This window comes from Phocoena phocoena, chromosome 8, assembly GCF_963924675.1.
Source record: "Phocoena phocoena chromosome 8, mPhoPho1.1, whole genome shotgun sequence".
In the NCBI taxonomy this organism is placed as follows: domain Eukaryota; kingdom Metazoa; phylum Chordata; class Mammalia; order Artiodactyla; family Phocoenidae; genus Phocoena; species Phocoena phocoena.
The window spans coordinates 103487915-103502592 of NC_089226.1; the positions used below are offsets into that span (position 1 = coordinate 103487915).

General features: G+C 58.5%; 2 protein-coding genes across 2 annotated transcripts; one reads left to right on the forward strand and one right to left on the reverse strand.

Moving 5' to 3' along the window:
• Positions 1–5080: 5080 nt before the first annotated feature.
• On the reverse strand, positions 5081–7313 carry C8H11orf68 (chromosome 8 C11orf68 homolog). Its single transcript, XM_065882839.1, has 2 exons — positions 7155–7313; positions 5081–6483 (listed from the first exon to the last, which is right to left on the reverse strand). The coding sequence occupies exons 1-2, from the start codon at positions 7286–7288 to the stop codon at positions 5727–5729; spliced, it is 891 nt and encodes a 296-aa protein (XP_065738911.1). The 5' UTR covers positions 7289–7313; the 3' UTR covers positions 5081–5726.
• A 296-nt stretch (positions 7314–7609) lies between these two features.
• DRAP1 (DR1 associated protein 1) lies at positions 7610–9767 on the forward strand. Its single transcript, XM_065882781.1, has 7 exons — positions 7610–7749; positions 7994–8066; positions 8176–8269; positions 8564–8683; positions 8804–8897; positions 9115–9203; positions 9554–9767. The coding sequence occupies exons 1-7, from the start codon at positions 7708–7710 to the stop codon at positions 9657–9659; spliced, it is 618 nt and encodes a 205-aa protein (XP_065738853.1). The 5' UTR covers positions 7610–7707; the 3' UTR covers positions 9660–9767.
• The last annotated feature ends 4911 nt before the right edge of the window (positions 9768–14678 follow it).

Below are 14678 nucleotides of genomic sequence, written 5' to 3' on the forward strand. Positions count from 1 at the left end.
AGCTCTGGCTGCACCTCTGATTTGTTATGGGACCTCAGGCCAGTCTTTTTCCCTCTGGGAGCCTCAGTTTTTCCTTCTTGCAGATTAGTGGTTTACATACAGTGATCCCTAAAAGCAGAGGTTTCCGCAGAGGTGCGCTGGGGGAAGGGGAAGGGCAGACTGGGCCGTCATCCCTCTTCCAACCAGCGCGGCTCAGGGAGGCAGGAGGGATAACAACGTGAGCTCTGGAGTTGGATGGCCTGGGTTTGAGTCCTGGCTGTGTGACCTGGGTCATTCTCTTCTTTATGCTTGTTTCCTCACTTTTAAGAAGGAGATCATAATGATTGTACACGCTCTTCAGGGGATTATTGGGGCAGTACATGAGGTAAGGTGTGGATGGCACTTAGCACAGGACTGGTACAGTAAGCGATCAATACACGTTAGTGAGGGTTTTCTTGCTGTTATGTTTTGTGCCACGTGGACCATTTCCTCTGAATGCAGGACATCGAGGGCTCTGCTGTTGGTGCCCGTGATGGCGCTCTGCCCGCTCAGGCTGGCCTCTTATTTCTTAGAGTAGCTGCTGTTCCCTGCAGACCCAGGCCCAGGGAAGTTGGGGACTGTCACTCAGTTCTTGGACTCTCCTACCCTCCCAGGCCTGAGGCTTTCCGCCACCTCCAGGCTCCGGGTGCCAGCTCTGGCTGTGGGCCAGGAGGGGGATGAAACTCTCATCTAGGGATGAAAGGCTGGTGGGCCTGGGCTGGGCTAATAAACCACCCCACCCTCGCTGGGAGGACCTCTGGGCACCCGTGTAAACTGAGTCATGGGGGGTAAGGGGGTGAGTCATCCGCTTGTGAGTGGGAGCCAGATGGGCAGAGGTTGTCTGCGTGGGGCCCTGGGCTACACTCCACAGAGCCACACCCTCAGCTCCCCTCGAGTAGCCAGTGGGCCCCTGGCCCAGGGCAGAGGGCGCAGGGCCGGCCTGCTGAGGGGCAGTGGCCTGGAGGCTGGACTCTCGGTGTGCACGTGTGTGCCTGTGTGTGCGGGCATGAGTGTGTGTGGTGTCAGGGCCGGGGGCAGGCAGACAGGAAAGGGAGGCTCTGACGCAGGGATTGGGGGGGCGGGAAAGGATTGGTCTTTGGAAAGGAGTCAAAACCCTCCAGAGGAAGATTTTGGCGGGAACGCCTCGCTGCCCTCTCCTGCCCTCTGTGGGTTTGGCTGATTTTTTTTCTGCAGGAGCCAGCTTTCTCCCTTTAGCCTCGGAGGAGCCAGGGTCCCGTGGGTGACCTGCCTGTCCTCTAGGGTTCCCAGGGGCCTGAGTTGGGACGTGAGGATAAAGGGTCCCCAGAGACCACTTCAGACTTCACCCCAGGGAGGTCTCTGGCCCCTGGGGCCAGAGGTGCTCAGGGAGAGGGGGGAGCACCCCGCCGTAGGGGTGTGCACAGTGCTCGGGCGTTGTGGAGAGCCTCCGGAGCATTTCCAGCCTTGACTGTGGCCTTTACTTACCCCCTTTCTGCAGAGTTTACTCCTCAGGAAAACGAGGGCTGTGAGGACCAAAAGGGGTGAATGCGTACAAACTGCTTAGAGTAGTGTCTGGAACAGAGCAGGTCGGCATGTGTGTTTGTTCTTGCTATCTGAGCCTCAGTTTTCTCATCTGGGTAAGTGGGGGGAAATGCCTGAGGTGCCCCTTGTCCGGCCGTCGCTCTGGTTCCAGTCTCTGCCTCTATTCCCTAGGAAGCTGCCCCGATGCCCTGCCACCCTGCCCAACTCTGTCCCTCTGTCCAGCCTGGGGGGTTTTCAAGCCCTACTAGGAGGCCAGTAATCAAGGGAAGGTAGGTTTCTGGGCTAGGTGCCCTCAGGTCACTCCTCAGCACCTGGGGGATGCGCGGCAGAGAAACGGGGAGTTTCCCTCCTCAGATGAATCAGCTGTGTGACCCAAGCCTGGTCTCTGCCAGGGCCCCTCCCAGTGGGCGGGAGTGGGGTGCAGTTGCTGGGAAAATCCCCCAAACCTCGCCAAAGCTCTGGCTGAAGCTTTCTCCTGACTCAGCTGTTTCCTGTCCTCCCCGATTCAGCCCCTCGCCCTAGCCGGAATCAGGAGGTGGGTAGAGATTCTCCCCATTCGCAGGCTAGCCCCTCTGGAGCCTCCTGCCTGGGGGCTGGGGTTCGCGGTGCATGCGAGCGGGAGTAGATGCAGTGCAGGTGTCCTCCTTTCCCTGGCTCAGTCATCCTTCTGTGGTTTTATAAAAGGGAGCAGAGCACAGCGGCTTGTCCAAATTTATCCAGCCTGGCCTACCCCGGGTCAGGGCTGCTCCCTGATGCCTGTATGGGAACGGGCCAAACAGGACATAATCCCCTGCCAGCCTGAGTGGGTGTGTCTTGGGAGCTCTTGCCCTGGCAGGGGAGCAGTCCCCGCTGTAGGCTCGGGAGATCCTTCCTGCTCAGTAGGCTTAGTCGCTCTACTCTCTGGGCCTCAGTTTCTCCAACAGTAAAATGGGAATCTTAGTCTTGGCCCAGCCTCTCTCTCAGGTGGTTCTGAGGGCCGAACCTGTGTGCTTTACAAATCAGATCCTAAGTCCTTGCTGGATCTCAATTATCTCGGCAGCACCCCCTCCCCACAGCACTTTCATATAGTGGGGGCTCAACAGTGCACTGGGTGCTGTGGAGCTGGATGACCAGGATTCAAATATTGAACTCTGTAACCTTGAACCAATGACTGAACCACTCTTTGCTTCAGTTTCCTCTTCTGCAAAATGGCAATAATAGTAGAGCTGAGTGAGGCTTAGATAACGTAGGTACACACTTAGCACAGTGCCTTGCTCTTGGTATGAATGGAATGAGGAAACTGAGGCCCAGAGACAGAGGGCAACTTTCATTCAGTCACTCATTTATTCAATCATGTTTATTTGGCACTTAAGCTAAGCCAGGTACTATGCTGGATGCTGAGGACACGCTGGGGGATAAAGCGCAGCCACTGTCCTTGAGGGGCCTCAGATGCACAGATGAGAGCCACAGGTGCGTGTGCGTTACGGGAGCCTGGGGTGAGCATGGCTGGGGGAGGGGGAACCTCTGAGTGGATGACATCTGAGCATGTGCATTTGAGATCTGGAGTCAGCCAGGGAAGCGGGTGAGGGTCAGGTATACCAGGCAGAGGCAACAGCATGAGAATAGGCACAAAAGTGAGGAGGCCAGTGGGTGTGCAGGAAAAACACAGGCAGCTCATGGTTCTGGACCCAGAAGCAGTGAAGCAGGGAGTGGAGGAGATGAGGCTGCAGGCAGTGGCAGGGGATGGACTTGAGTCACTCATTCATTCATTCAATAATTTATGAAAAGGTTGCTCTGGCCACAAACTGTGCTAGGCCCTCTGGGGACAGGGCTGAGATTTAGGCATTGTTCCTGCCTTCACTGAGCATAGTCTGGGCACGTGGCTTAGGGGCCAGCAGCGGGAGAGAGACATTAATCCAGTGGTTACATAAGTAACCCCTCGATCCTTACTGCAAGGCAGGTGTTCAAGCAGAAGGAAGAGCCTGAGGCCCAGGGCTGCGTGCCAGGGGTGAAGGGAGAGCCAGTTGGCTCCGGGCTGGGGGCGGGGGGGTGAGCACGGGCAGAAAGGGACGCCTGAGGGAAGCTGGGGCAGCTGGGGGCGGGGGCTAGGCCATAACGGGCTCAGGAGAGTAGACTCTAAGTTGCAGGCTGTGGGGAGCCACAGAAGGGCTTTGAGTAGCAGATGGACACAGGCCGCTCTGCAGGACAGCTGGCAGTGGGGGGAGGGAGGGGGAATGGGGCAGAAGAGGCAAGTTGCAATGGTTTGGGAGAGAGAGTGAGGAAGGGGCTAAAGCAGGGCCATGACGATGGAGGACAGGCGCCAAGTGTGTGAAATGCCTACTTATGGAAGAAGAACCAGGTGGTGTTGACACCACTTGGGCATCTTTGTGGGACCCACAAGGGCCTGGCCAGGATCCTCCCAAGCCTTGGCCCCATTTGGGTAAGTGCAAGACACTGACAGTCTGAGGGGCACCAGGCTTTGACCTGGAGACCACCCACCCTGGGAACTTCCCAGGGCTGGGCTGAAGGGGACTCAGCCCCGGGTGCGGAGGAGGCTGGGGAGGGGGCCGAGCCAGCATCTTATGACTCACCTACTTCCACCCAGTCAGCCTGGTGGCATCTCCGCTGCCCTGCTCCAAATTCCAATTTGATGAGGCTGCTGGAGGCTGAGTCAGCTCCAGCACTGCACGAGAGCAGCGTCCCAAGGGGCTCCCTGCCAGGAGCCGCCAGCCAAGCCCAGGGCCAGGGCCGGGGCCGGGGCCTATGGAGCCAAGCTCCCAGAAGCTATAGCAGCCTCAGCTGAGCCTTATGGCCCAGGGAGGTCATGTTGAGTGAACGTGCCTGCTGGGTTGCAAAAAGCTAACTGCAGGTGAGGCCAGGGACGCCACTCTGCCTGAGGAGAACTGGGGTGCAAGTCTCAACTCTGCCCAACCCACTGCATGACCCTGAGGGATCATCTCTCTCCCCTCTTGGCCTCAATTTTCTTGACCATAAATTAGGCCCAAATCTTCTCCTGTTAGGTTGCGAGAATTAAATAATCCATATGGAAGTGATGTGCAAACAGTCCGGTGGCCTCTGTGACGGTCAGGGAGGCGGGAGAGGTGAGTAGAAATGGGAGGACTTCCAAGGCTCCCTGAGGTTGTGCAGGTTGTTCACTGCACAAAGATATCCAGCCTAGGCGGCTGAAACCCAACCCATCCTCTGTTCACCAGACCATGTGCCCTGGCCTAGAACTGCCAGGACCAAGGAGGTACCTTTCTCTAGTGGGCACAAATATACCCTCTGAGCTAGCAGTAGCCCCTCAGACTTTGCTGGGCCAAATCTTTGAATTTATGGGAAGTCACTGAGAAACTGATTCTGATTCTTGGGATGGAGGGGAAACAGGGCCGGCTTTGCAGAGGCTCTCAGAGAGGTTCCCAGCCTTGGCTGTGAGGCATATCTTACTACTGGAGGCAGCTGGGGGGGCCCAGTCAGAACAGAGGGGCAGTCTCTCCTGGCCCTGCCTCTCTCCAGCAACCAAAGCAGGTAACCACCAACACAGTGTCTTCAAAAACACTCAAGACACAGACCCAAGCTGGGTTTTATTGAAATGCCAGGAGAAGGCATGTGACAAGGTAGCCGAAGAAAGGAGGAAGGTGGTGTGGGCTATGAGATGGCAGGGAGGGGCAGGCCCCGTATCCATGGCCCTGGCAGCCCCTGTCTCTGCCAGGAGCTGAGTGGAACAATCACCCACCCACCCCCAACAAAATGGCATGCTCAGGCCTGCAGGGCCTCTGCCCACTGGACTCTGAAGGTCCCAAGGAGAGGGACTGGAAGCACTAGGTTTTCTTTCCTGTGAGGGAGGAAGAGAAGGGGAGGATGCAGGAGGAGGGGGAGGTACAGCCAGAATTGAGGGTGTGGCCAAGGAAGGCTCTCCTGCTGGTGTCCGCGCCCAGCCTGTAGTCCTGGGTGACCAAGGGGCGCAGCAGCGAAGAGAGAGGCTGAAGGTCTGGCACTCAGGGAGCCAGAGCCTCCAGCCAGTGGGGACTTGAGTCAGCCCTGAACACAGGACAGAAGTTCAAAGGGTTCGTAGATGCAGGCAGTTCCCGAGTGACCCAGTCCTCAGAGCTGGGGACGCTCAGCCTCCTTGGGACAAGGAGGGGGAAGACAGACAGGAGGATCCATCCCTAGCAGGGGCGGCAGAGGGTGGTCTCCCCCATTTGGCCCCACTAGGTCAGTTCCACATTGTTGGCACGGTCCAGCACACGGGAACCACGGGCGCTGCCCCCAAGCTGGAAACGGCTCTCATAGAGAGTGGGGCAGAGGTGCCAGCGGTTGGCCCGGTAGATGCCCAGGTAGGTGTAGACGTCAGGTTTGTAGGTGAGCAGACACTTAACGCCTGCTGCACGGATGGCTGCATCTGCTTCCAGTACACCCAAGCGGTCCGTGAAGTCGTCTGTATAAACACAGATGACCTGCCGCCCACCCTCCTTGGCCCGTGGGCTCACCTTGGCCACCTGAAGCCGGCCCTCGACCACGGCTCGAGCAATGCCAGCCCAGGCGTGGTCCAGCTTGAAGCCAGGTGCCAGGTGTATCAGCCATTTGCCAGAGAGCACCTGGTGGGTGATGGCCAGCTGGCGCAGGGTACCTGGCGTGATGGGCCGCCCGCTGGTCTGCAGAGCCTCCCAGGCTACCTGCAGGCCCTGCACATCACCCGAGTTGGGGACATAGCCCTGCCCGTATGCTGCAATCCAGCCCACGGGCTCAGAGTTGGGCGAGCCAGGGTCCCCGTAGCGGGTAACTTGGGATGGTGGGTACTTGGCCAACCAGGCATCCAGCTCTGTGGCAGGTGTGGTGCGGGCGTCAAACACCAGCCAGGGGTCCATGTCAGCTGCCATGGCCTCTGCAGCCAGGTGCTCAGCAGTGAAGCCATCTTCACGACCACCTGGAGAGTCCTCGTCCTCCAGCTCCTCACCTGGTTCCATCCTGCCGTAGGGAACTGAGTTAGGGCAGGTCCACGACAGACCCAACTTGCTGGGCCCTAGTGGGTGCCAGACACTGAATTAACTGTGTGGCCTTGGGCAAAACTTAATGTCGCTGTGCCTCAGTTGCCTCATCTTTACAATGGATAACAACTGTTCCTGTCTCAAACAGCTGTAGAGAATTAAATGCCTGAAGTGGAACAAAAGCTGTGGAGATGTTGTTAATGTTATTACTACTCTCCCTGACCTACAGACGAGGAAACCGAAACTCAGAGAGACTGGACTCACCCAAGGTCACACCTGCAGTGAGTGACAGGGCCGAAATGTGAATTCAGGCGTGGGAACCTCCCGGCCCTGCCAGAGGATGGCAGCTTTCCCGGGCGCCGAGAGTTAATGGAGGGAGGCAAAGCACACGTTCGCGCAGCACCGCGGCAGGCCCCATGGCGCCAGGCCTCCAGGTGGGCGTTATCCAGCCCATTTAACGACGAGGACACTGAGGCCAGAGACGGCAGTGGCCGATCCGAGGCCAACGGGGCGGTGTCCGGACTCGAACCCACGGTCGATAGAACCTGCAGGAGGTCCAGCCTCCCGCCGCGCCGCGCCCGCCGCCATTAGCGCCCACGGCCCTAGCTGCGCCCCCGCCCCGCCCTACCCCTTCCCGCCGCCCGGGGTCACCTCCGGCCTTCGCTGCGCTCGGCGCCGGCCCAGCCCCGGGCCCGGCTCCGCTCCTGCCGTGGCTCTGCGCCGCCGCCGCCGCCGCCGCCGCCGCGCCCCGCCCCCGCCACGGCTGCCGCCGCCGCCGCCGCCATCTTAGCGCCCCGCCGCTTCAACAACAACTTTATAGACAAGCGCAGCACAGGGAGGGGCCGGGGGAAGGGGCGGGGCAGTAGGGGCGGGGCAGTAGGGAGCGGGGCAGTCAGGGAACGCGAGGAGGGGCGGGCCTCCGGGGGGCGGGGCTAACGCTCTCTCTTCTGGCCTTGGGGGTGAGCGGGAGTGGCGGTCCAGTCCGCGACAGACGCGCACCGCCTGGGAGGCTCTAAGGCGAGGGCGCTCGGGCCCTGCGGCGGTGTCGTGACCGGCGGCGCTAGGACCCTGTGGGCAGCGGCGGAGGCGGAGCGGGCGGCACCAGGACCCGGGGGAACCGCGGCGGGCGGGCGACGAGCAGGCCCGGGGGCCGGGAGGCTGCGGGCGGCGGCGCTGGGCCCGGCGCGGCGAGAGAGGCCCCGAGATGCCGAGCAAGAAGAAGAAGTACAACGCGCGGTTCCCGCCGGTGAGCACGTGGCCAGGCCCCGGAGGAGCGGGCCGGGCTCTCGGGAGGCTCCGGCCCTGGCCCGGCTAGGGAGGAGGGCGCATCGCGATGTTCGGGGGCCCGGACGCCCCGCCCCCTTCCGTGCCCTCTCAGCGTCGGTGCCCCCCGCCCCCTTTCTCCTGGGATGCTCCCTTTCTCTCCCCCCACTTAAGCACCCTTTCCGGGACGGAGGCGACGGGGTCCGAGCTCTCTACCCCCTCCCCAGGCGCGGATCAAGAAGATCATGCAGACGGATGAAGAGATTGGGAAGGTGGCGGCGGCTGTGCCTGTCATCATCTGTATCCTGTTGGGGGCTGGTCGGGTTGAGGGAGGTGGGGGAGGCCAGCAGCCCGGGGTCGCTTTGTGTGGGCTGGGACACCACCCGGCGTTCTCCTTGACCCCCCTGAGCTCGGGCGCTCGAGCTTTTCCTGGAGTCACTGTTGAAGAAGGCCTGCCAAGTGACCCAGTCCCGAAACGCCAAGACCATGACCACGTCCCACCTGTGAGTGGCTCTGCTCTGGGAGGGCCCGGTTGGGGTCCTCTTCCAGGAGTTCACACGCTTAGGAGAGGCTGTGCCCTGATAGTGCGGGAGGTAGGAGGTGCTGGGAGATCAGCAAGGCCTCAAAGACTAGTGGGTTTGAACTTGGGAGGAGGGGTTGAGTCTTCTAGCGAAGGGGGGGATGGTTGGGGATTGAAATTTTCCAGGCTCCATTCCCCTGACATCCAGAGAGCCCCTTGCTGAGGGCGCAGATGGCTGTGCTCCACCTGAGTGCCATCCCCTCCCCCCCTCTTCCAGGAAGCAGTGCATTGAGTTGGAGCAGCAGTTTGACTTCTTGAAGGACCTGGTGGCATCTGTGCCTGACATGCAGGGGGACGGGGAAGAAAACCACATGGATGGGGACAAGGGTCCCCGCAGGTGGGGAGCCAGGGTCCAGTGTCCAGGTGGGGAAGGCCAAGGGCCCTGGGGTTGGGGGTGGCTGGCGGGTGGCAAAGGAGGGGAGAGACCTCTGGGCAGATGCACTATACCTTCCTGAAGGGGCCGGAAGCCAGGGAGCAGCAACCGGAAGAATGGTGGGATGGGAAGCAAGGGCAAGGACAAGAAGCTGTCGGGCACGGACTCGGAGCAGGAGGTGAGTGCGGCCCCAGCCCTCTGTCCTGCCCCGCAGGGCAGCCTTGCATCCGGCCAGGCCAAGCTGGCTGGAGGCCTGGTCCCAGCCTCACCTGTGACCTTTTCGTTTTGGTTTGTTTGCTTGTAAATTGGGGCTGCGGAGGTCCATCTCCTATTTCTGCTTTCCAGTGATGAGCCCCTGCCTTTCTGGTCATTTCTCATTCCTGCCTTGTTTGCAGGATGAGTCTGAGGATACAGATACTGACGGCGAAGAGGAGACACCACAGGCCCCACCCCAGGCCAGCCACCCCGCTGTCCACTTTCAGAGGTAAGCAGCTCCGTGGCACCAAGAGAGGGCTAGCCGACCCCAAGGCTGACTTGTCCCTCCTGGCCCCCCTGGCCACTTGGTTCTGTTGGTTGTAGCAAATTTCAGGGGTAGGAGGGGAGGAACTGAGGAGACCTTAAAGGCTGAATACTGTGATCTCAGAAGGTCCCCTCCCCCTGGGTGAGGCTGTGTGACCTGCCCTGGATCCTTCCCCTCTCTCGGCTTGGCTCCGTGTTGGTGCAGAGGGCGCTGGGCTCCAGGGCTGCCTGGGTGGAGGACCGGGTGGGGCTGAGTGGGCAGGAATCTGCACCGGAGAGTGTCCTGATCTTCCTTTCCTGCTTTCTGCCCTGCAGCCCCCCGACACCCTTCATGCCCTTCACCTCGACTCTGCCTCTGCCCCCAGCACCCCCAGGCCCCTCGGCACCTGACGCAGGGGATGAAGAGGACTATGACTCCTAGCGCCCTCTGCCCCCCAGGCCCCACCCCCTTTTAGTTGGTTTTAGTTGCTCTGGGGGGAGAGAGAAATTAGAGCTGTTCTTAAATTTATTAATAAAACAATAATAAAAGAGAACACCAGTGTCTGTCCCAGCTTGTGTCCAGCGCTTTGTGGCCTCCTTCCCGCCCATCCACCTCCTTCCCCACGCTGAGCTGGGGCCAGGAGCCGTGGTGGTCTGGACAGCAGCTGACTGAAGGGAGGGGCCGGAGGCCACGGTTCTGCCAGAGCAGGACCCGGGGGCTGATGGAAGGAAGGCGGATCAGAGGGCCTGAGCCAGCTGGAGCCAGTCATGCTGGGAGACAACCTGTCTCTTTGTGCTGTGTGAGCCTGGGCAGGTTTCTGCCCTTCTGTGAGTGGCCTCTTCTTGTCTGTCTAATGGAGACCGTTCTGCTTACTCTGGGTTGCTGCAAAGGGACAGACGGGACAGGAAACGGCAACAGTCTTGTAAACAAGAGCTTGGGCCAGTTGCCTTGCAGGGCGTGTGGGGAGGGGCAGTGGGAGCAGAGGTGCGTGGGGTTGTGGCGGCCTTGAAGGCTGGCTTGTGAGCGAGCAGGCTGTGACCCTGAGCAGAACCTGGAGCTGCGGGCGCGAGGCGGATGTGTGTCTTCAGGGAGCAGTGGCTTGGTGAGGCGGGCGGGGAGGCATGGCGTGCTGTCAGGAATCCTGGACGCTGATGACTGACTGCATCAGGGGCAGGGGATCCTCAAGGACTCTCAGGTTTCTTTGGGTGGGGCTGGGGGAGAACAGGAAGAAGAGGGTTAGCAAGATCTCCAGTTTGGCTGTGATGGGTTTCGGGTGCCTGTGAGGCCACTGAGGAGAGGAGTGGAGTGGGCGCTTGGACGTAGGGGGCTAGAGACAGGTGTGTGAACCTTGAGCGTCGGAGAGAGAGGAGGGCTAGGGCAGACCACCAAAATAGACTGAAGAGCAGCCAGCCCAAGGGCCCCCCAGGAGCCACTGCGGTGCCCACCCAGGGGCATCTGGGAGGAGGGAGAACTCAGCTGTTGGATGCCTCAGTGGCTTGGGGGTTGTGGACGGGACAGCGAGGTGAGAAACTTGGAGGTGAGTGGAAGCAACACACAGAACCATGGAGAGGAGGTGGGAGAGGGCAGTGGCTCAGAGTGAGGACGGAGGAATTGGGGTTTATTTATTTATTTTAATTTTATTTTTTAGCGGTATGCGGGCCTCTCACTGTTGTGGCCTCTCCCGCTGCGGAGCACAGGCTCGGGATGCGCAGGCCCAGCAGCCATGGCTCACGGACCCAGCCGGTCCGCGGCATGCGGGATCTTCCCGGACCGGGGCACGAACCCGTGTCCCCTGCATTGGCAGGCGGACTCACAACCACTGCGCCACCAGGGAAGCCCCGGGGGGGTTATTATTTAAGATGGCAGAAATGCAGACTGAAGGGGCTGAAGGGATGGGAGGGGGGACTGATGGAGTGAGGTGGGGTTGCCCGAAGCCAACCCCAGCCTAAGTGGGGAGAGGGGTTGAGTAGGTTTTGGTGGGGGACTGAGGTATTCGGTTTTTATCTGATGGCGTATGACTTCTTTGTGGGAGCCTGAGGGCACATGGGTCTTGTCTGCTTCTCATCTGCTCCTGCTCTAGGTGTAAGAAAGGAAAGCCCCCGGTTCCTTTTGGGGAAACATCCCTACTCAGCCTGCGGTGTATGCAGCTGAGTGCACTCCGTGGCGTTGAGGCGTGGGAACGCCAGCCTGGCCAATCAAACAGGCTCTGAGGCGTGGGAACCGCCAGCCTGGCCAATCAAACAGGCTCTGACCGCCGTGAGTACATAGGCGGTGTCATGACCCCAGTGGGCAACACACCTGAGCCCTGGGACTTTAGGTGGGACCCTTGGGAAAGGGTTTTGACAAGATCGCCGCTGGCTTCCCCGTGGCTCTGGTGGCAGCAGGGAACCCTCTCAGGAGTCCAGGTGAGGATGACAGTGGCCACACTGGGGTAGCAAGGCTGGCGGAATGGAGGCTGGTGGGTGCTGAAAGCTGCTTCCCACCCCAAAGGGTGATTTTGACCGAGCACAGAACCAGCACAGCAGTGCCAGGAGGCTCAGAGGCACCGTCTTCTGGTAACATCTGATAACCTGGACCCTGATGCCTGTATACCTTGGACTTCCTAGTCACGTGAGCCAATAAAAAAATTTTTCTCCCTAGAAGCCAGCTGGCTTTCTGTTACTTGTAACTTAGAGAGCTCTGGCTGGCAAGGACTGTGAATGGGAGGTGCTTGCTGTTGGCCCCGGAGAGGGAGCAATCGGTTTTCTCCAGCAGCAAGTTGGACGCAGTCCCAGGGAGGGCGAGCTCCTGGGGTCCACGGGGCCGAAGGCCTGCCGAGCCACGCGAGGCACGTGGGTGGGAGACAAAGAGACCCTGGGAGCCCGTTGCTGGGATCTGTCCAAAAGGTGAGATTTTGCACGGAGAGGGTGGGCGATGGCTGGGGAAGGCGAGGAGGCAAGGGTGCAGGGAGCAGCCTCCCTTCATCCAGGAGGCGCAGGTGGGAGTGAGACGCCCAGGAGCCGCTGCCCTGGGTCTCTGCATCCTCAGCCCGTCGACTCAGCCTTGACAGGGTGCTTATGAGTAGAACCTCATTAGTCCCGGATTCAGATCCTGGCTTCTCCACTTATTAACCTTGAACGAGTTCTCAGCTTCTCTGTCTCAGTTCTCTCATCTGTAAAACGGGGACTAGTTATTACCTGTGTTAGTTATATGTACTAAACTCTATGTACGAGTTATACCTATTAGGGTAAAGGGTTAATGTAACAAACTCAATATGTGTAGGTTGAAATACAATAGAAATGTGTTTCTTGCCCATGTAAGGTTCATAACGGGTTTTCTCTGCTCAGTGGGCCGTGCTTCTCCAAGAGGGACTTCTGGGCCCAGGCTCCTTCCATCTTGTGGCCCCACCACCCTCAACTCATGGCTTTCAAAGTCACTGCGGAACGGGGAGTCTCAGCCCGCGGAGGTTTTCCTGGGCCAGGGCTGGAAGTGGTCCCATTGCCTCTGTTTACTTTCCCACTGGACCTGTCACAGGGTCCCACCCGAGGGAGGCTGGGGAAGGTGGTCTTAGCCAACCTGGGTGACCAGCCAGCTTCTGCCGCAGGACCTCATGGGCCATTGGGAAGGGCCTGACCCAGCGTTTGACGAGTGTTAGGAGTGTGGCCTCCTGAGGCAGAGGGCAGGGGCCCCAGGGAGACAGTGCTTCTGGCTGGGCCTGGCCTCTGGGTGCCTCCTGGGAATGGGACAAGATGGCTCTGCCCTGCCCTCTGGGTACCACTGGGCACAGGGAGGGGGCAGCCTGTCAGCACCCCATCTGCAGAGCTCTTCCTGGGAACCAGATCATTGTCACTCTTTACTGTCTGTCCACTGGGGAGCCTTGAGCCTGAATGCCTCAGCCCGGCATCGACTGTGCCCCAGGGTGTAAGTGTGACCAGTGTGTGAAAGAGGGAGCAGCTGTGACCTTCACGTGAAGAGTACAGACCCACCTCTCCCTGCCAAGTGGAAAGACCCCCCTCCACAGCCCACTGAAGGATCCATTCAACAAACGTTTATTAAGCACCCAACATCATCACCCAGCAGGGAAATGAGTTACCAGTCACCCACCAGAAGACAGAAACTAAGAAGTCTGGGAATTCCCTGGTGCTCCAATGGTTAGGATTCCACGCTCTCACTGCTGCGGCCCGGGTTCAATCCCTGGGTGGGGAACAAAGATAAACAAAAAGCTCTTTTATTAAATAAATAAAATCTGATACCACCTATGCTAGGGTAGAGGTGGCGACACCAGAACTCACACTGCTGGGGTGAATGGCAGTGGGTGCAACCACCTTAGAAAACGGTTTGGAGGAAAAAAAAAAAGGGACTTTCCTGGTGGCGTGGTGGATAAGACTTCACACTCCCAATGCAGGGGGCCCCGGGTTCGATCCCTGGTCAGGGAACTAGATCCCACATGCATGCCGCAACTAAGAGTTTGCATGCCACAACTAAGGAGCCCTCCTGCCGCAATTAAGACCCTACGCAACCAAATGAATAAATTTAAAAAAAAAAGAAGAAAGAACGCTTTTGCAGATTCTCATCGAGTCTATCAACATACGCTTCCGTGTGACACGGCGATGCCACTCCTAGGCATATGACCACCAAAAGACACGTACAAGAATGTTCGTGACCCCCAATTGGAAACAATCCAAATCCGATCAACAAGAGCATGAATCAATAAATGATAGGATAATATATAATAAAACAGGAACAAAAGAACAAACCACTGTGACGCGCAGTATCGGTGAATCTTGTAGACGTTTCGTTGTGCAAAAGAAACCTAACAAAAGAGTGAGTACACGCTGTGACATAATTCATTGAAATAAAGTTCAGGGACAGGTGAAACCGATGGTGATGGAAGTCAGTATAACGATTACCTTGGGCTGGGGGCTGATGGGGGTGGTCACTGGGAAGCCTTCCGGAAATGTTCCACAGCTTGAACTGGGTGATGGTTACATATAAAGATATACTAACCTGCACCCTTAACGATACACACACCTTTATGATACAACATAAAAACTTTATTTTATCTACATGTCCATTGAGAACCTACTGCACACCAGATACTATTCTAGGTAGTGGTGATTACACAAAGAAAGCGTTTCTTGGAGTTCGTTTCTGATGGAGAGAGACAGACAATAAAGAAGATAAATAGTATGTCAGATGGCGATAACGTGTACTGGGGAAAAGGAAGCATAATAAAGGAGTGGGGAATCCCGGGCAGGACAGGACGGGTGGCCCCAGCCATTCTATGCAGCGTCCAGGGGAGACTGCTAAGGTGAGATTTCAGTAGAAAGCCCTATTAAGTGAGGAATGTGCTGGCCACAGGCTATCGGTGGGGAAACAGCAGAGGGGACAGTGAGAGCAAAGGCCAGAATTGAGATTTGATCTGCTCAGCTTTCCCTGTGGTCTCCCCCAGCTCCCACTTCCTCATCCACCACCCGGGAC